The sequence below is a fragment of the Dipodascopsis tothii genome, assembly GCF_038497935.1.
Source record: "Dipodascopsis tothii strain CBS 759.85 unplaced genomic scaffold V1510scaffold_18, whole genome shotgun sequence".
Classification (NCBI taxonomy): domain Eukaryota; kingdom Fungi; phylum Ascomycota; class Lipomycetes; order Lipomycetales; family Lipomycetaceae; genus Neoaidaea; species Neoaidaea tothii.
This window is the reverse complement of record NW_027118002.1, coordinates 255,391-275,477: the sequence shown is the minus strand read 5'-3', so window position 1 is coordinate 275,477 and position 20,087 is coordinate 255,391. Positions and strand designations below refer to the sequence as shown.

The 20,087-nt window shown below is 69.3% G+C and overlaps 5 protein-coding genes and 1 non-coding gene across 6 annotated transcripts; 4 read left to right on the top strand and 2 right to left on the bottom strand.

Moving 5' to 3' along the window:
* Window positions 1-470: 470 nt before the first annotated feature.
* Window positions 471-3,404, top strand: V1510DRAFT_418302 (uncharacterized protein). Its single transcript, XM_066934100.1, has 2 exons — window positions 471-746; window positions 778-3,404. The coding sequence occupies exons 1-2, from the start codon at window positions 569-571 to the stop codon at window positions 3,291-3,293; spliced, it is 2,694 nt and encodes an 897-aa protein (XP_066788567.1). The 5' UTR covers window positions 471-568; the 3' UTR covers window positions 3,294-3,404.
* A 348-nt stretch (window positions 3,405-3,752) lies between these two features.
* Window positions 3,753-3,823, bottom strand: V1510DRAFT_t159. The gene has a single exon. It is a non-coding gene; the product is annotated as a tRNA-Gly (tRNA).
* A 157-nt stretch (window positions 3,824-3,980) lies between these two features.
* V1510DRAFT_379477 (quinon protein alcohol dehydrogenase-like superfamily) lies at window positions 3,981-5,103 on the top strand (the record flags this gene model as incomplete). Its single annotated transcript, XM_066931616.1, has 3 exons — window positions 3,981-4,080; window positions 4,111-4,188; window positions 4,218-5,103. Coding segments are annotated over exons 1-3 (1,029 nt in total), but the record flags the coding sequence as incomplete, so codon positions are not given.
* Window positions 5,104-5,692: 589 nt separating this feature from the next.
* V1510DRAFT_379474 (pyridoxal phosphate-dependent transferase) lies at window positions 5,693-7,224 on the bottom strand. Its single transcript, XM_066931615.1, has 2 exons — window positions 6,998-7,224; window positions 5,693-6,966 (listed from the first exon to the last, which is right to left on the bottom strand). The coding sequence occupies exon 2, from the start codon at window positions 6,962-6,964 to the stop codon at window positions 5,741-5,743; it is 1,224 nt and encodes a 407-aa protein (XP_066788565.1). The 5' UTR covers window positions 6,965-6,966; window positions 6,998-7,224; the 3' UTR covers window positions 5,693-5,740.
* A 729-nt stretch (window positions 7,225-7,953) lies between these two features.
* V1510DRAFT_430690 (glucanotransferase domain of glycogen debranching enzyme-domain-containing protein) lies at window positions 7,954-13,312 on the top strand. The gene is made up of 2 exons (XM_066935386.1): window positions 7,954-8,478; window positions 8,509-13,312. The coding sequence occupies exons 1-2, from the start codon at window positions 8,383-8,385 to the stop codon at window positions 12,964-12,966; spliced, it is 4,554 nt and encodes a 1,517-aa protein (XP_066788564.1). The 5' UTR covers window positions 7,954-8,382; the 3' UTR covers window positions 12,967-13,312.
* Window positions 13,313-15,561: 2,249 nt separating this feature from the next.
* On the top strand, window positions 15,562-16,575 carry V1510DRAFT_407433 (uncharacterized protein; the record flags this gene model as incomplete). Its single annotated transcript, XM_066932410.1, has 1 exon — window positions 15,562-16,575. One exon carries the CDS (start codon window positions 15,562-15,564, stop codon window positions 16,573-16,575), a length of 1,014 nt encoding a protein of 337 aa, XP_066788563.1.
* Window positions 16,576-20,087: the final 3,512 nt, after the last annotated feature.

Here is a 20,087-nt window from a genome sequence, read left to right as displayed (position 1 = left end):
CCCTCCCGTTTGGGGCCGGGCCGTCCTGCGCGTTCCTGGCCGGCGTCGCCGCCGGAGGCTCACCAGTGAACGAGCCTCCGGCGGCGACTCCGTCGAGGGTGGCCCTGCGGGCAGCCGATCCGGCCCGAGCGGCACCCCCTCAAGCCTCCGCGGCGGCTAAACCCTGACCGCCGGCAGCCAGTTCGACGAGGTCTCCGCCACAGGCTCAGCCGCTCGTGCTCACTCGTGTAACCCGCTCGTGGCGGTGCAGCACGCGCCAGGAACCCCGCAGCCTCGGCTGTCGATCTGTGGACAGATCGCCACAGAGCGCGTGGCGCATCGTGCCACGCGGGGCGCAGGTGATACCTCGGTTGTTCCCAAGAAATGTGGGGTTGTCGGGTTCCTCGGCCCAGGCGGCGCGGGTGGCGCAGGATGTGGCGCGCACGCCTGGGAGCGCGGCGCAGCGTGGCGGCGCCCGCACAAAGGCGTGGCGGTGCGCGCTCCAGCCACGGGGCGTGACGACCGCCCGTGATTCCGTTGTTAGGCTCTTATATATTGGGACAAGACGCAGCGCAGGCGGCATTCCACAATGAGCACTCTCAGATACGACGGCAAGGTGGTGGTGGTGACCGGCGCCGGCGGCGGGCTGGGCCGGGCGTACGCGCTCTTCTACGGCAGCCGGGGCGCGTCCGTGGTGGTGAACGACCTGGGGTCGAGTCTCAAGGGCGAGCAGTCGAGCTCCAAGGCCGCGGACGCCGTGGTCCAAGGTACGTGTGGCGGCGGGCGCGCTGACGGCAGAAATCAAGGCGGCGGGCGGCAAGGCGGTGGCCAACTACGACTCGGTCGTGGACGGCGACAAGATCATCGCGACGGCGGTCGAGGCGTTCGGCACGGTGCATGTGCTCGTCAACAACGCGGGGATCCTGCGGGACGTGTCGTTCCGCAACATGAAGGACGCCGACTGGGACCTGATCGTGCAGGTGCACCTGAAGGGCGCGTTCAAGACGACCAAGGCGGCGTGGCCGCTGTTCCGCAAGCAGAAGTACGGCCGGGTGATCAACACGGCGTCGGCGGCCGGGCTCTACGGCAGCTTTGGCCAGGCCAACTACTCGGCGGCCAAGCTCGGCCTGGTCGGGTTCACCGAGACGCTGGCCAAGGAGGGCGTCAAGTACAACATCCAGGCCAACGTGATCGTGCCGATGGCCGCGTCGCGCATGACGCAGACGGTCATGACCGAGGACATGCTGGCGCTGCTCAAGCCCGAGTTCATTGTGCCGGTGGTCGGGCTGCTGACGCACGAGTCGTGCGACGCCACCGGCGGCATCTACGAGACCGGCGCGGGGTTCGTGTCGCAGGTGCGCTGGCAGCGGTCCGCGGGCGCGCTGTTCAGGACGGACGACACGTTCACGCCGTCGGCGGTGCTGGGCCGGTGGGCCGAGGTCGGCGACTTTGCGCGCGACGCGCAGTACCCGTCGGGGCCGAACGACTTCATGAGCCTGCTCGAGGACGCGCGCGGCCTGCCGGCGAACGCGCCGGGGCCGGCGGTGGACGCCAAGGGCCAGGTCGTGGTGATCACGGGCGCCGGCGCCGGGCTCGGGCGCGCGCACGCGTTTGCCTTCGCCCGCGCCGGCGCCAAGGTCGTCGTCAACGACGTCGGCAACCCGGACGACACCGTGGCCGCGCTCAACGAGCAGTTCGGCGCCGGCACGGCCGTGGCGGACCGCCACAGCGCCGAGGACGGCGACGCGGTCGTCAAGACCGCCGTGGACGCCTTCGGCACGGTCCACGTCGTCGTCAACAACGCGGGCATCCTGCGCGACAAGAGCATGGCCGGCCTGACCGAGGACCTGTGGGACGCGGTCATGGCCGTGCACCTGCGCGGCACCTACAAGGTGACCAAGGCCGCGTGGCCGTACTTTGTCCAGCAGAAGTACGGCCGGGTGATCAACACCACGTCGACGTCGGGCATCTACGGCAACTTTGGCCAGGCCAACTACGCGGCCGCCAAGTGCGCCATCCTGGGCCTGACCAAGACGCTCGCGCTCGAGGGCAAGAAGTACAACATCGCGGCGAACGCCATCGCGCCCAACGCCGGCACGGCCATGACCGCGACTGTGCTGCCCGAGGAGATCGTGCAGGCGTTCAAGCCCGACTACGTGTCGCCGCTGGTCGTCCTGCTGGGCTCGGCCAAGACGCCCGTCACGGGCGAGTGCTACGAGACCGGCTCGGGCTGGATCGGCAACACGCGCTGGGAGCGGTCCGCCGGCGTCACGTTTGCGCCGGCGCAGCTGTCGGCCGAGGCCGTGGCCGAGCGCTGGGACGCCATCACCGACTTTGCGGCCGGCGCCACCCACCCGGCGTCGACCCAGGAGAGCATGCAGCCGATCCTGGCGAGCATGCAGGCCGCGGCGGGCGCCGGCGCCGCGGGCGGTGCTGCGCCGTCCGAGCACGCGGCCACGATCGCCAAGCTCGTCGGCAAGCCGTCCGCGCCCATCAAGTTCGCCTACGACCACCGCGACCTGATCCTGTACAACCTGGGGCTGGGCGCGCAGGCCAGCGAGCTCAAGTACGTCTACGAGGGCGCGGACGACTTTGCGGTCGTGCCGACCTTCGGCGTCCTGCCGAGCTTCCGGGCCAACGGCGAGGCCGACCTGTCCGAGCTCGTGCCCAACTTCAACCCGATGATGCTGCTCCACGGCGAGGAGTACCTCGAGGTGCGCAAGTGGCCGCTGCCGGCGGCGGCCGAGCTCAGCGTCACGCGCAAGCTCGTCGACGTGCTCGACAAGGGCAAGGCCGCGGCCGTCATCTCGGCTGCCGACGTCACCGACGCCTCCGGCGCCGTGGTCTTCCACGGCGAGTCGACCGTGTTCCTCCGGGGCTCCGGCGGCTTTGGCGGCCACTCCAAGGGCGCGGACCGCGGCCCGGCGACTGCTGCCAACAAGCCGCCTGCGCGGGCGCCGGACTGGACCGGCCAGGCCAAGACCGACGTCGACCAGGCCGCGGTCTACCGGCTGTCGGGAGACTACAATCCGCTGCACATTGACCCGGCCTTTGCGGCCATGGCCAAGTTTGAGCGCCCGATCCTGCACGGCCTCTGCACGCTCGGCGTCTCGGCCAAGCTGCTGGTGGACAAGTTCGGCGTGTTCCGGAACATCAAGGTCCGCTTTGCCGGCCACGTCTTTCCGGGCGAGACCCTGCAGGTCGAGGCCTGGAAGGTTGGCGCGAACAAGGTTGTGTTCCAGACCAAGGTCGTTGAGCGTGGCACGGTCGCCATTTCGGCGGCGGCGGCGGAGTTTGACCCGTCGAAGCTGTAGCTAATACATTGTGTGTACATGCACCGCCGCACGGTGTGCGGCTCGTAGCCCGGCTTGCGCGGGTGGACGTGCCCTGGCGCCGGTAGCCCGGGCGGGTGACCCTAGTGTGGGCGGGTAATCCTAGGTGCGGGCGGGTGATCCTAGGTCAGGACGACTGATCCTAGGTGCGGGCGGCTGATCCTAGCCCGGGTGGCTGGTCGTGCGCGGACGGCAGCCGCGTCGACCGAGCGACGCTGGCCGCAGGCGTCAACGGCAGCCAGACCAAGGTCGGGCCTGCGGCGGCTAATCCTAGCCGGCCGGCAGCATGCCCGCCAGAGTGCCCGCGAGCCTCGGCGGCCAAATCCTATCCCGCCGGAGTCGCCCGACGCTCCGCCTACGTGCGCATCGCGTGACGCGGCACGCGCCGCGGACGAGCGGGCAAAGGAACAGCCGCCTGCGCGCGCCGCCGCGCTGCAAAAATGCGTACGCCCGGAGTCGAACCGGGGGCCTGGCAATGGGAATGCCAGATTTTACCGCTAAACCACGAACGCGTAAGTTGAAAGAACTACGGAGATGCGCACTATATCACGCAACCCCCCCGCACTCGCCCCGATCGGGACAAGGCGAACAAGCGGCATATTCCCGCGCGCGCCGCGACGGTTGCGGCGCAAGGCCTCGTGACGGCGCGGGAGATGGGGTGACGTCAGAAAGCCGGGTAAGTGCTCCGCTCGGGGTTGCTCCCAATGGCGCCGGCGCCGATAGCGATCCCTCCAGCTATCACAGCCGAGATGACGATCGAGAGCAGCAGGTACGTCGCGCGCGGGCCCGCTGACCGCAGGAGTGTGCCCACGCGCAGCACGTCGACGTTCGTCGACGCGCGCTCGTTCCGGTCGCACGCCGCCCGGGTCACGATCAAGTAAGTGCCGGCCGAGCCCGCTGACGCAGACACTGGCAGCTGCGCGACCTGATCACGCGCACGGCCGTGCCGAACGAGATCATGTACGTGTGCGACCGCTCCATCAAGGCCCTCGACACCGCCGCGGGCGGCACCCAGACCGCGGCCGAGTTCGTCTTCGAGCCGCGGTGCCTGGCCGTCGGCGGCGACGTCGTCGCCGCCGGCGGCGTCCAGCGCGGCCAGTTCGCGTTCGGCTCGCTGCGCGGCCACTACGAGGCCGGCGACGCCGACGGCCGCGACATGTCGGCCGGCATCCACACCTTCGAGCTCGGCGGCTTCATCAACAACTCGATCTCGCTCTTCCGGCCCGGCGCAGCCAGCGTGCACGCGCTGGTCTGCAACAACGACCACGTCCTGCGGCTGCTCGATCTCGGCGGCGACGGCGACTACTCCGTCGTCGAGAGCCACCGGCTGCCGGTGCCGCTCAACCACAGCAGCATCTCGCCGGACGGCCGGACGATCGTCGCCTGCGGCGACTCGGCCGAGATCTTCGTGCTGCACCCGCACGAGCCGGCGCCGGGCGACCGCCGCTGGACGCACGCGCTCACGCTGCCGACCTCGGCCGACGCCGGCTTCTCGACCGCGTTCTCGCCGTCGGGCGTGCTGTTTGCCGTGGCCAGCCAGGACGGCCTGGCCTCGGTCTTTGACACGCGCTACCTGGCGCCGGCCGGCCCGGCCGGGCCCACCCGGCCGCTGACGCAGGTGCAGTCGTCGTGCCCGGGCGAGGGCTCGAGCGCGTTCCGCTGCCTCAAGTTCTCGGCCGGCGCCGAGGACCTGCTGCTCGTGGCCGAGCAGGCCGGCCGGGTCCACGTCGTCGACACGCGCAAGCTCGAGGACCGGCAGGTGCTGACGATCCCGCCGCACGCGGCCCGCGACACCCGCCGGCTGCGGCGGCCGGCGGCCGACGGCGTCCGCCAGGCGCGCGCGCACTGGCGGCCGCCCGCCGCCGACCCCAGCGCGTCGTCGATCACGCCCTCGGGCACGTCGCGCTGGACGCAGACGCTGATCGCGCCCTCCAGCCTGGCGCTGACCCGGCCGCGGCCGTCGGCGCACCGGCCGCCGGGCCTGCCGCAGCTGCCGACGCCGTCGTACCGCGGGGAGGTGCCCCGCGCGCGGCGGCCGCGGCCGCCGCGCGACCTGGCCGACGACAGCTTCGATCTCGGGCTCTTCGCCGAGGCCTACGACCGGCCGTCGCCCGCGCTGGCCGCCGGCGGGTTCTCGGCGCACGCGGCCGCGCTGACCGGGGCCGACGCCGGCGACGACGACGACTGCATGGACATCTACGAGGACGAGGCCGACGAGGCGTGCGCGGACGACTACGCGCCCGCGCCGGCGCACGCCGAGGAGCTCTGCGGGCTCGCGTGGACCGACGACGACGGCGGCAGCGTCGTCGTCGCCTGGGACGGCGGCATCGGGCGGTGGACGGTCGACCGGTGGGGCCGGCGCGTGTTCCCGTGCTACAAGCTGGCGTAGGACAATGTATATTCAATCAACGACTGCGCGGGCCAGCCGGCTAGGCGCGGCGCACGACGGCGTCGACGGCCTTGGCGAAGTACTCGACGTTGCCCGAGTTGAGGCCGGCCATCGAGATCCGGCCGTTGGCCGTCAGGTACACGTGGAACTCCTTGGTGATGAGCGCGACCTGGGGCGGCGTCAGGCCGGTGAAGGAGAACATGCCGATCTGGTTGATGATGTGCTCCCACGTGCCCGGCGTCTGCAGCTCGACGAGCTTGTCGTAGAGCGCCTTGCGCATGGTCAGGATGCGGCCCGACATGGTCAGCAGGTCCTCCTTCCACTCGGCGTAGAACGCGGGGTTGTTGAGGACCTTGGACACCACGCGCGCGCCGTACGCCGGCGGGTTCGAGATCTCCGAGCGCTGCAGCACCGACAGCTGCGACTTGATGGCCTCGGCCGAGCCCTTGTCGGCGGCGACGACGTGCAGCGCGCCCACGCGCTCGCCGTAGAGGCCAAAGTTCTTGGCGAACGACTGGCACACGAGCAGCTCGATGCCGAGCGACAGGAAGTACCGCACCGCCCACGCGTCCTTGTCGAGCGAGCCCGAGGCGAAGCCCTGGTACGCGCAGTCAAAGAACGGGAACAGCTTCTTGGACACGACCACCTCGGCGATCTGCTTCCACTGCGCCTCGGTCGGGTCGATGCCCGTGGGGTTGTGCGCGCACGCGTGCAGCAGCACGATCGAGCCGGCCGGCGCCGCGCCCAGCGTCGCCAGCATGCCGTCCAGGTCCAGCCCCAGCGTCTGCTTGTCAAAGTACGGGTAGTCCTTGACGACGATGCCGCAGTTGCCGAAGATCTGCTTGTGGTTGACCCACGTGGGGTTGGACAGGTACACCGTCGTCGGCCCCGCCGACGTCTTGGGCGGGTGCCGCGCCAGGAAGAGCGCGCCCAGGTGGTTCGCGCCCGTGCCCGAGATGGTCTGGACCGACGACACCAGGCCCTGGCCAAACACCGGCGTGTCCTCGCCCAGGATCAGCTTGGCGGCCGGGCCGGTGAAGTCCGGCAGGCCTGTGATCGGCAGGTACTCGTGGTCGATCGCGGCGTCCTCCGCGATCAGCTTCTCCGCCTTGCGCACGATCGGCAGCACCCACGGCTTGCCGGTGTCGTCGCGGTACGCGCCGACCGAGACGTCGACCTTGTTGGGGAACGTGTCCGCCTTGTACGCGGCGAGCACGCCAAACAGCGCATCCGCGGGCGCGACCGAAACATCAAACACAGACATGGCTGCGGTCAGCACGCACGGTCTGAGACTTACCGAAAAGTATGGGGGAGAAACAGCGGCGGCGGCTCTATAAATGTCGGGAGGGGTCCGTGATTCGTGATGGTTTTTTTCCGGCGTAGTGTTCCGTGTATATAGCCCGAATTACAGTCACGGCCGGCACGCGCCACACCGCTCGGCCGGCACCGACCCAGCGGCACGGATCCAGTCCGCGGGGCCGCGGACCCAGCGGACCGCGTCCGGCCCCGTCGGCTGGCCCGCGGTGCCCCCGCGCCCTCGGCCCGCGCCCGCCCGGCGCCAGCCGGCCGCCGGCCGCCGGTAGCCTGGCGGCCGCCGGACGAAAAGAGGCGTCGCCCTGCGGTCCCGTGCGCCGACCCCGCACGCCGTCATGCGTATTGCCGTGCGCGCAATTGGGCTCGGCCGAAACCGGCAGACATATAGCCCGTCACGTGCGGTTGCCGGGGCAACATACGGCAATTTTCCGGCGTGGGGGTGGCCGCTGGCCCGCCCGCCCGCCCGCTGGCGCGCGTCCGCTCGAGCGGCCACCCTAGCGCCTGCTGGGGCCCGGCCGGCTCCGGCGCCGCACGGCCTGCGGCGCAGGCGGCCACGCCTGCGCCACGCCTGCGCCTCGGGTCTGGCTACTGGGGCGCATGAGCCTGCCCAGGGCGCATGAGCCTGCTCAGAGGGCAGCGCTCTCGCCGGGTCCGGGAGGCTCGTTGCACACGGTGGGCTTCGCCGGCGGCTGTGTCCAGGCGCACCGCGGGCGCCCGGTCTTCCGGTCCTGCGCGCAAGGCAGCCAGCTCGACGGAGCCGCCGCGGCAGGCCCGTCGCAGCGCGCGTCGCCGGCGGCTACGCACCAGCAGCCACACGATCTGCCCGACAGGCAGCCACCCTCGACGGGGCCACCGCCACACTCGCGCGCGCCTCAGCCTCCCACGGCCACGCCAACGCGCAACCGCCCTCCGCCCGGCCCCGAGCACGCTCCCCAGCCACCGGCACCAGCCCATGGCGCGTACGTGGCGCCATGCGCGTGCCCTTCGGCACTGGCGCCCGCCCGTCGGCTGATCTATCCGCTACGCCCCGCACTACGACCGTTCAGACGCTGGCAACGACCACGTCACGCACATCTGAACATCCTATGAGGAAGTACTCCAAAAATTCCCTCTACATCCCGAAGGACACAGAGGAGCGGTCAAGGTTAAAGTTTTCAACCAGCAAATACACAATCTCGGACGAATCCTCACTGATATGCGTAATGCCCTAGCATAAAGATGGGGAGCAAAAAGAGGCGGGTGCGGCGGACTTATATAGACGACTAGGGTTCGGGTGCTTAGGGTTTGCGCGCGGGCTGATTGGCCACGTCACGTGATCGCGCGTTCGCGTTCGAGCCCGGCCGGCTGGGTCGGCGCGCGCATGTCGTCATGGCGCATAACTGTCAAAGATCGCCGCTAGCCTGGCCGCCCGTTTATCAGCTTCCCCGGGCCGGGCGGCGACGCATCTTTCTCGCTCCGCTAAAGGTGGGTGCGGCGCAGACTCGCTGACCGAAGATGACGACCGACTACAGCTGCGCGGTCGCCGCAGACGACTTTGACGGGCCCGCCCCGGCCGGCCCGGCCGTGTACGTGCTCGAGCTCGACGGCGCGGGCGCGCCCGCGCTCGCGCCGGGCGGCGTCCTGGCCCTGCCGCCGCCGCACGAGCCCTACACGCTGCGGTTCCGCCTGGGCGGCGGCGCGGCGGTCGCCCGCGAGGCCACGCTCTGGTGCACCGCGCCGCCGCCGGGCGCCGCCTATGCGCCCGACAAGTTCCACGGCCGCCCGCTGGCCGCGGGCTTTGCGCGCGCGGCCGAGGCCGACGTGCTGGTCGACCGCCCGGGCGTGTACGCGTTCTACGTGACGTACGTGCCGCTGCGCGACTTCCTGGCTGCGCTGGCGACCGAGCCCGCGCGGACGCCGACGCACCACTTCACGGTCGCGCCGCGGCTGGCCTGCGCCGGCGCGCCTCTCCCCTCTGCCGCCCTCGCGATCCAGTCCGTCGTCAGCAAGTGGATGGGCCCGCCGGCCGCGTGGGACGCCAAGCTCGCCGCCGTCCGGGCCAAGGGCTACAACATGGTCCACTTCACGCCCCTGCAGGCCCGCGGCGAGTCCAACTCGCCGTACTCGATCTACGACCAGCTCGCGTACGACCCGGCCGCGTTCCCGGCGGGCGAGGCCGACGTGGCCGCGCTCGTCGCCCGCATGCGCGACACGCACGGCCTGCTCGCCATGACCGACGTGGTCTGGAACCACACGGCCTCGAACTCGGCCTGGCTCCGCGACCACCCCGAGGCCGGCTACTCGGTCGCCACCGCGCCGCACCTGCGTCCGGCGTACGAGCTCGACTCGGCCCTGCTGGCGTTCGGCCGGTCCCTGCGCACGCTCGGCCTGCCGACGACGCTCGAGTCCGAGGCCGACCTGACCCGCGTCATGGACGGCATCAAGGTCCACGTCCTCGGCGCGCTCCGCCTGTGGGAGTTCTACGTGGTCGACGTCGACGCGGCCGTCGACGCGGCCGTGGCCGCGCTGCCGGCGGCCGAGCCCGCGCCGCTGGCTGCCGGCGCCGGCCTCGAGGAGGTGTGCGAGTACGTCCGGTCGACCGGCGGCGCCGGCCTGGCCGCTTTCGGCGCCCGTCACGAGCGCACGCTCGACGCGGCCGTGCTGGCCGCGGCCGCCCGAGCGACCGTGCCCGATGGCGACGTTGCCGCCGTCCGGGCCGAGCTCGTGCGCGTCGTGGACGAGATCAACCTGGCGTTCTACCGCGACTACGACGCCGACTCGCGCGAGATCCTCTCGCAGACCACGAGCCGCATCCGCTACACGCGGCTGGACGCGCACGGCCCGCGGCTGGGCGCCGTCTCGGCCGCCGCGCCGCTCACAGACGCGTATTTCACGCGGGTCGAGCTCGCCGACGGCGCCGTCGTCGGCCTGGCCAACAACGGCTGGATCTGGAACGGCGACCCCCTCGTCGACTTTGCGTCGCCCGCGTCCCGCGCGTACCTCCGGCGCGAGGTCATCGCCTGGGGCGACTGCGTCAAGCTGCGCTACGGCGCCGGCCCGGCCGACTCGCCGTGGCTGTGGGCGCACATGCGCGCCTACACCGAGGCCTGCGCCACGCTCTTCGACGCCGTCCGCATCGACAACTGCCACTCGACGCCGCTGCACGTGGGCGAGCACCTGCTGGCGTGCGCCCGGCGGGTGCGGCCCGACCTCTACGTCGTGGCCGAGCTCTTCACGGGGTCCGAGGCCACCGACGGCGTCTTTGTGCGCCAGCTCGGCATCAACGCGCTCATCCGCGAGGCCATGCAGGCCTGGTCGCCCGGCGAGCTCTCGCGGCTGGTGTTCCGCCACGGCGGCCGGCCGATCGGCAGCCTGGCGCCGCCGCCCGGCGAGACCCGGCTCGTGGCGTCCGCGCCGGACGCGCTCTTCATGGACTGCACGCACGACAACGAGACGCCCGCGCAGAAGCGCACCGTCGAGGACACGCTGCCGACGGCCGGCCTGGTCGCCATGTGCGCCTGCGCCGCCGGCAGCGTGCTCGGCTTCGACGAGTGCTTCCCGCAGCTGCTCGACATCGTCGCCGAGACCCGCGAGTACGACGTCGGCGGCGGCATCGGCCCCGTCAAGGCCGTGCTCAACCGCATGCACGAGGACCTGGGCCGCGCCGGCGCCGACGAGCTCTACGTGGACCACGCCGACACGTTCGTCACGGTCCACCGGTTCAACGCGCGGCTGGGCCGCGGCTGGCTGCTGGTGGCCCGCACGAGCTTCGGCGGCCCGGCCGGCGCCGCCCTGCCGCCGGTCGTGCTCGACGGCACGCGCGCGCGGCCGGTGCTGGCCGCCAGCCTGAAGCGCACGGGCGAGTTCGAGTCGTCGCCGGACCGGCTGCGCGCGATTCCGACCGCGCTGGCCGACCTGGACGCGCCCGCCGTCGACTATGACGCCGCCACCGACCGCACCACCGTCCGGCTGCCGGCGCACTTCCCGCCGGGCTCGATCGCGCTGCTGCGCACGTCTGTGCCGGCCGTGGACGCGTGCACGGCGGCCGTGGCCGTGGCCGGCGCCGCCGACGCCGTTGCCGGCCTCGACCTGGCCGACCTCAACCTGGCGCTGTACCGGTGCGACGCGGAGGAGCGCGACCTCTCGGCCGGCCGCGACGGCGTCTACGACGTGCCCGGGCACGGCGCGCTGGTGTACGCCGGCCTGGCCGGCTTCGCGACCGTGCTGGCCGACGTGGTCGGCCGCAACGACCTGGGCCACGCGCTCTGCGCGCACCTGCGCGCTGGCCAATGGGCGCTCGACTTCGTTGCCGGCCGGTTGGAGCGTCATGCGGCGCTGCGGCCGGCGCTTGAGCCACTCGCCGTGTGGCTGCGCGAGCGGTTTGCGGCTGTCCGTGGCGTCCCGTCGTTCCTGCTGCCCAAGTACTTTGGCCTCATCGTGCTCGCCGCGCACGACGCGTGCGCGGCCCGCGCGCTGGCGCAGATGCCGGCGGCCGTCGGCGAGGCCGAGCCGCTCGTGCGCGGGCTCGGGCTCGTGTCGGTGCAGATGGCCGGCCTGATGGCGTCGGCGTCGCTGCGGCCGGCCACGGCCACGCCGTGCCTGGCCGCCGGCCTGCCGCACTTCTCGTCCGGGTTCATGCGCTGCTGGGGCCGCGACGTGTTCATCTCGCTGCGCGGCCTGCTGATCGCCACCGGGCGCCACGCCGAGGCGCGCGAGCACATCCTGGCGTTCGCGGCCACGCTCAAGCACGGCCTGATCCCGAACCTGCTCGACTCGGGCCGCAACCCGCGCTACAACGCGCGCGACGCGGTCTGGTTGTTCCTGCAGTCGGTCCAGGACTACGTCGCGACCGTACCCGGCGGCGCGGCGATCCTGGACGAGCCCGTCGCCCGCCGGTTCCCGCTGGACGACCGGTTCGTCGAATGGGACTCGGCCGAGGCGTTCAGCTACTCGACCAGCCTGCGCGAGATCGTCTTCGAGGTCCTCCAGCGGCACGCCGCGGGCATCCACTACCGCGAGCACAACGCGGGGCCGGCGCTGGACTCGCAGATGTCGGACGCCGGGTTCAACGTCGACGTCGTCGTGGACTGGGCCACCGGCTTTGTCCACGGCGGCTCGCAGTGGAACTGCGGCACGTGGATGGACAAGATGGGCGAGAGCACCACGGCCGGCAACCGCGGCTGGCCGGGCACGCCGCGCGACGGCGCGGCGGTGGAGATCATCGGCCTGCTCAAGAGCGCGCTGCGCTGGACCAGCGCCATGGCCGCCCGCGGCGAGTTCCCGCCGGCCGTGACCACCGACGGCGGCCGCACGGTCACGCTGGCCGAGTGGGACGGCCTCGTGCAGGCCGCGTTCGAGCGCCGGTTCTACGTGCCGGCCGACGCGGCCGACGACGCGGACTACGACGTCAACCCGGCCTGCGTCAACCGCCGCGGGATCTACAAGGACCTCTACCGCTCCGGCAAGGAGTACGAGGACTACCAGCTGCGCCCGAACTTCGCCATCGCCATGGTCGTCGCGCCCGAGCTGTTTGACGTCGACCGCGCGCTCGGCGCGCTCGCCCAGGCGGACGCGCACCTGCGCGGCCCGGTCGGCATGGCCACCCTTGACCCGTCCGACCTCAACTACCGGCCGTACTACCTCAACTCGGTCGACTCGGACGACTTCCGTACGGCCAAGGGCCGCAACTACCACCAGGGCCCGGAGTGGGTCTGGTGCACGGGCTACTTCCTGCGCGCGATGCTGGCGTTTGACTTGCGCCGCAAGACCACGCCGTCCGAGAAGCACGAGTCGCTGCAGCAGGTCTACCGCCGGCTGGACGGCCACCGCGCGTGGCTGGCGGCGTCCCCGTGGGCCGGCCTGGCCGAGCTCACCCAGAAGAACGGCGAGCTGTGCGGGGACTCGTCGCCGACCCAGGCCTGGTCCGCGGCGACGCTGCTTGATCTTGTCCACGACGCCTCGCTCGTGCTGTGATTGTACCTAGACACCTAGAATTGTCGGCCCGACGGCCTTGCTACACGCGCCGCACGGCGGCCTGATCCCGGGACCCAACGAGTAGCCAGTGTCTGGCGCCGCGGCCGACGCCCACCGCCGGTGGGCGCCGGCGCCCACCGGCCAGGCCAAACTCTGTGCGCCCGTATCACAGCGTCACAGCCTGGCGGGCCCGGTCAGACGGTCGGGCGGACGCACCCAGACGGCAGGCGGCGCGGCGGCGGCGGCGGCGCTACGACGTGATCCGGCGCTTGGACGTAGTTTGCGCGGGACACGTCAGTGCGCTGTGACTCCATCGTGAGCCGTGAGCACGGGCGCCACACACGCCTATCCACCGATCGTCGTGTTCCCGCCCGGAACGCACTATGCACAGCCGATCGCCGCGGCCAGCAGACGTCCGGCGGACATGCCGACGGCGCTGTGTCGCCCGCCGGGGCCGCGCACCAGCACTCTCCGGGCCACGCACCGCCTGCACTGCCACCGCGGCCACTGCCGAGTGCGCGTGGCTCACTAGTGGCGAACAGTGACTAAGGGGCGCATGTGAGCTATCAAACATAGCATTGTGAGCTACCAAGCGCGAGCCGCACAGCCGTTGAGCTCCGTACGGCACGGCACGTGGCCACCGGCACCCCGCTTGGCGATCGCGCGCGAGTCTGGCGGGCCGGCCAAACAGACTCGCCAGGCGGATCCGCCAGATTCGCGGCCGTGTGGCCGTGCCGCAGTGTCAGACACGCGCCGGGCGTTACAGCCAGTGGCGCGCGGCCGCGACACCGTCTAGCCACACCGCGGCCGGATCAGCCGGCAGGCGTGGAGGCCTACAGCGGCTCTCCCAGGCCCGGCCGAGGCGCGCCGTCGATCGCACCCGCCGGCCTGGTGGGCTCGGCCGACGCCCAAGTCCAAGCGACCACGCGATCGCCCCGCACGGCACCGGCCCAGCGCCCCAGGTGCGGTCCACGGAGACGGGGACGCCCTCGACAGGCGAGCGGCTACGTCAATTTAGCGGTAGTCCGCGGCACCAGCCCATCGCGCCGTCGCACGAGAGGGAGCCGGGGGGGGGAGAGGGGGATAGTCGTCTCGGTGGTGGCTTCCGGCTGGCGTGGGCGCTCTGGCGGACGCTAATCGATTTGGCGGACGAGAGGCCCCAGCCGCGATCGGGTGCGGCGCCGGCCAGACCTCAGGAAGCGATCGCCCGGCGGGCGCGGATTACGTATGCACCAGACTGATCGCCCGGCGTGCAATCGGGCCGTGGGTGATCCGCGGATGACCGCGGGCCGCGCGGACGTGTTGTAGGCCGTAATCGGGCCGGGCGGCAGGCCCGCGCCATGCAGTTCGCGATTCGGTTCGATCAGCTGCGGACAAAACGGGCAGGCAGTCGGGGCAGGGCGAGGGCCGCGCGGGAGGCCAGCTGGCCCGTACCAGCCGGCATCCGGCCAGTGCCGGGCTGTGCCGGGCTGTGCCGCCGGCAGCAGGTGCCGCTGGGAGAGGGCGCCCAACCGAGCGCGGCGCAGCTGGTATCGCGGCGGTGCAAGGCCCCCCACGACGGCGTCCGAAGGCCGATCGCACGCGATGGGCGGCACTGACCCGAACGGCGGCAGCAGCAGCCTGCACTGGGCGGCAGCAGCAGCCTCTGGGCGGCCTGGCGGTAACGGTGACGAGACCTAGACGAGGCGGTGGGCAAATGAGATCAGAGTTACATAAGACCATGTGTGATATTATGTAAGCAGGTGGGCGACGACTGATGCTAATGGTAGCCAAGACAGGCAACGAGCGGGCGGCACGATACGGCGCAAGGTACAGGCTGTTTCGGGCTAGGCCGGTCGGATCAGCGCAACACGAACACCGTTAGAAACGAGCGGCGCTAAAGGGAAGGTACGGCGCGGTACGGGTGGGTACCGGACTGTACTCGCGGTACGGGCGGCCGGCGAACTATTCGTACACAGAAACCTAAAGCCAGTACCCACTTTGCTAATAAAACTTGGGCGCGAAACACCGTCATGGCATCATCCGCAGTGCGCGGCTTGTATCAAACTGTATCCTCGGCGCAGCCACTTGTACTAGTACAGCAGGGGTACACTCCGGACGGTCGCCATGCGCAACCACAATCGCGCATAAGCCGCATTTATCAGGTACCGTCGATTAGACTTTCCGTACTGCTACCGCGCGGCCTCTCCTCGATACCCCCGCGGTACGACACACGTAGTTCAGGAACGCAATACGTCTAATGTCACCCAACCACCGGCCGCTGTGCGACGCTCGCGCTCTCCCCTTCTTCTCCATCTTCGGTTCGCCCAAGGCACCAAAATAAGATGCCAAATTGCCAAAGTTTCCTGGTGGCTTTCCCTCTTCAGACCAGCCAAGGATACTGGGCACGGTGTCGTTAGGGAGGTTATATATAGTCCTACGCCGCCTCCCCCGTCTCATGCCCACGGAACCGTCTGCCCTTTACCAGCACTCGCCAACTTTCCTCGTTCCTTCCCCCAAGAACAGCACACTCCGTACAGCACGAGGGCAGAGCCCACACACGAGTCTCCGCACGCCGAAAAGCGCCCGCATCCCGTGGCACAGATCTCGAGCAGGATGTCGAACTCGGATATCGTTTCCGCGATCAACACGCTGATCACGGCGTACAGACACAAGGCTGGCACCGTCGATTGGCGTTTGGTCGGCCAGGACCTTCACATCGACAAGGACTGCGCTCGTATGCGCGTCCAGCGGCTTCTCAAGAAGTGGCCCGACACTGACATGTTCCTCGTTGAGGAGAAGCTCGCGCAGAGCAAACTCACTACACACGGCGGCGATCGTATCCACGACGAGCCTTCGCCACCGGACGTCCGACCGGCCCAGATCCCGCACCCTTATCGCCATCGCCGACCGGGCCACCACCACAGCCGCCACGCGGATTCGTACCGCGAGCGATCGGCCTCGGTTTCGTCGTCGTCGTCGTCCTCTTCGTCGTCGTCGTACTACCATCGCCGCGGTTCGGCCGGTTCGGACGTTGATTCGGCCGCCACCACGCTCACTAGCCATTCGGTGGGTTCAGCGCCTACCGATGGTGAGTACGGCGAGTACTATCGCATGCACTCCAAGCCGCTCTATGTCCCCCACAGTGGCCACAGCGGTCACGGCCACCACCACGGCCACGCGCACCACACAGCCCACAGCGGCCACGCGCTTCCTCCTCACACTGCACACTCGACCACGCACGTGCCTGCCTCCGCCCCACCAGCCGCCGCCCCCGCTCCGTCGTACTATACGTACGGCCCTACGTCCGTCGGCTACAACACCGCGCCAGCGCCGGCTCCTGTGCCGTCGGCGGCCTATTATGGCAGCAACATTGCCACAGCTGGTCCTGTCGCAAGTACGCCCAGCGTCGTCGCTGCTACGCAGTATGTGCCGCGTCAGGCTGCGCCGCCGCCACTAGGCCAGCCTGATCTCTTTGCTGCGCCTGCGCCGGCCTCTACCACAGTTTACAGCCGCAGCCCGCCGGCCGGATCCGGTGTTGGCCGTTCGCGCTCGCGCTCGCGCAGCCCGCCCCGCAAGACGTCGGCCGCGGGCGACGTGATGCGGATCGACAAGATTGTTTGTGATTGAGCCTGGTCACACTGAGCACACCCGCCCGCGCTGCACCGTTGCGCGCGTCGGCAGATGACCGCGTCCCGTCACATACTATCACTTTTGGATTTTGACTTATGAATTGTCGTACGAAGGAATGGCGTTTAAGGATTGTAGGTTGTTCAATCAAATTGTCTACATATAAACCAGCAGCATCGTCGTCTGGCTGGCCGCGCCGGCGCGTCCGCTCCTTCTCCCTCGATGTACACTTAGCAGCACTTGAAAATTTATCGCACTGAGCCTTTAACCCTTCCCTCATCCCCCTGGTTGCCCCCTTCGTAGTGTAATATAAGTGAGGCGCGTGCTTGTACGCGCCCTGGCGACGGTGGTCACTTGCGCCCGGTGTCGGCGGCGCCAGCCGGCGTGTTCTTGCCGGTGATCTCGGGCCTGCGTCGTTCGGCAGCCACGATTCCACAGTGAGGGTAGCGCGGCACAAATAATATTAGGACCAATAATTATAGTACCTACTGCTAGCATCGGAGCTAACCCGCATGACGCACATGTCCGCACACGGCTAGCGGGAACGTAATGCTTACCTCTTTGGGACGGACGCGTAGCTGCACCTTGTTTGGTACCGATAGGTACGCAGGCACAGCCGGTCCGCAGTGTCTCTGGTCGCTTGCTGCGGCTGGCGGCGTGGTGGTAGGGAGCTCGCGGCCCGGCCGCGTGGACAGATCCAGGCTATCACGTACCATCAGCGAGGTTAAGTACAGTGATACGCTCGTATAGTCTTTTAGCACATGTCGCGACTGTGCTGCGCGTTCTGGCCAAGGACGGTTCTCTTGGGTTCGCCGTTCGACAGGCCTCTGGCTTGGCCTGCTGGCGCGGCAAGCACGGGCGACAGTGGGCACGGCTGCTCCCGATCTGTTGAGTGCGACCAGCTTGGCCACAGTCTGCGGGTGCCGCGTGCCGACTAGGCGACCGGTGATCTTGGCGACCAAGTCACCTGACCTTAACGTGGGGGGGGGCTGTCTGCAACCAGCTCAGCAGCAAACACGATAGCGGCCAGCACTGGCGCCCGCGTGCGACAGTCGCGTTGCTGGCGGCGGCGCCATTAGACGGCCAGTGGACTGGCGCCAGCGGCTGGCGTCCAGCGGCCTCTGCGCCGCCACCGCGCGGCCACTGCGCGATCTTGGCCTGTGGCCGCGCCGATCTACTGGAACAGCTCACCGGCTCCTCACCAGTGGATCCAAGACGCAGGCGCAAAAGAAGCACGCCACTGCGGCCGCACCGCCCGTCTGGTCGCCCCACAGGCCTCCACCAGCTCGTCTGGACACACGGCGCTAGGGGCCTTCCAAGCGACCGCACGATCGTCCAGTCATGCGGGCGTGCTATGTCTCACTCCTTCAGGATGTCTTAGTCTGGCGGCCGATTTGCTACGCGCTACCTCGAACCTCCCCCTTGAAGTCCGCAGAAGCGCGCGGCGGGTGCCGATCGTACCCATCGCGCGGCACGGGCGCCACCGTGCAGGTCTGACCCGCACCACCTGCCCGGCGAACACGACCTGGAGTGGCTGGAGCAGTCCGGACGAACCGGCAACCGAGCACGACGTCTAGATGTAGGCAGCTCGCCTCTACTGTCAGCAGGGCCGCGCGCGGCCTGATGCCGCGCGCACACACCTGGCGCGACCCGGGTCAGCAGCACGTGCGGCGGGTACCACCGCGCGGGTTCGGTCACTGGCGTGCGTCATCTAGTATGTGGGCGTTTCAAAAGGTCCAGGCAAGGCCCTTGTAGACTTTTTCGCTTCGCGCGTCCTCGCAAAACGCGTGACGCGCACGTTTGTGGCCGAGGTATATCCTTGCCACATGGATCGCGGCTGTGTTCCTTCTACAGAAAGAATGCTTGCCGGCCGTTTTTTTTCGTACGCTGGCGGCGGCTGCTACGGCTACTAGCCGGTGTCTGTACGCTAGCGGCCGTACGCGGTAGCACGAAGCACACGCACGCGCACGTCGCTTTGCAGCGCGCTAATGCAGTGCGTGTTCTCCTGAGACCCCAGAGCGTTCAGCAAGCATCCCAAAAATAGCAGGTTTAAGGCACATCTCCACCTTGACTCTTCCGGACTGACGACGGCCGTTCGCCGGACGGCCGGGCCCAGCCACTGATCCATCAGCACGGTGCCGTACGTTGGTGAACGCGTGGCCGCCACGGAGTATGCCGCGATGCCTGTCGCCCGGCGTGGTCCTACCGGTCGGTCCGCGCAGCCGGGCCAGCCACGCGGTCGGGGGCCCGCGTGGCATCGTCTGAACATAGCTTGCCACACATGGAAAGGTTCTGACGGCGCTTTGTCCGACGGCTTGGCCGCTGCAGGTCCCGCGTCGCGGCTGTCTCTGACTTACGCAGAGTGGAAGGGTCTTTGTCAGCCACAGCTGCACGGCTGCGCCATTACGCAATTGTGCCGCATCTTCTACCGAGCCGCCCGGCTCCAGAAGCCGCCGCTGCCGCCGCCCCAGCGCTCGGCCGCTCGCATTCCCCAAGACAGTGGTTGGCCAGGGGGGGGCGCCGTATGCGGCGGTGCGACTGGATGCCCTTCACGCTGGAGCAGATCAGCTCGAATGTGCGAGTGGGCAGGAAAGCGAGGGTAGCCAGTAGTGGTTGTGCGTGAGCCTAGGGTCTCGCCGCAGGCAAGATGTCGGCTACGTGTGCGGCTGCGTGCTGTGTCCCGTCGGTCCGCAGTTGCCGTACTTCGCCGGGACGGACCAGTCTGTGCCTGATCGCGGCGACGGCGGCTCCCACCGTGGTCGCCTACGTACTCTGGGATCGTCCGGCGGCGCTTTGCTCTGATTGTCTTCGCGCCGCCCACCCGCGATCGTCTTCAGTCGATCCTGGGTCCCTCCGAGCGCCCGCAGGGGTACGAATGCAGCCACCGGGTCGTGCAACCAAGGTCAGGACGGTGCAGGCCTAGCTTACCGGATTTCGCCCGCAGGGCCATGCAGCCTGTTCTAGTGTATCACCGGCGGCCGACACGCTGGCCCCTCTAAGATGTGCGCGCTACAACGTTCACCCTAGGCTGCAGGCCGTGTGCAGACTTCCTTTTCTATCCGATCTTCGTGCCGCATGCAAAATGCAGCCTAGAAGGTTCCGCCCTGGCGCCCCCCGGCGCCCCAGCCCTGCCTGAGACAGACCTCGGCCAGTAGGCTTGGCGGTGGTTGGTTTGACCACAGGCCCTATACCCTTGTCCCTATGCCCCTGGATGACTGTGCGACAGAGCTAACCGAGGGCCTGGCATAAATGACCGACATCCGACCCAACGGACGGGTTCGAGCCGCATAATACAGAGACTCCAGCGCCGCGCGCTAGTTGTTACCTGGGCCTGCGGTTCGCGGAGGTACAGCTTGTCGCAGAGTTTGATGAGCAATCTCGGGTCCCGCACGGTGATGGCATTGTGAATAAGCGGGTGCCGTGCCGCTTAGCTAAAGGGCTGACTAGTGCCGTACCTATTGCCGTACGTCCTCGTACCGATCGTACCTGCAGGTACCCAGCCGGGTAAGCAG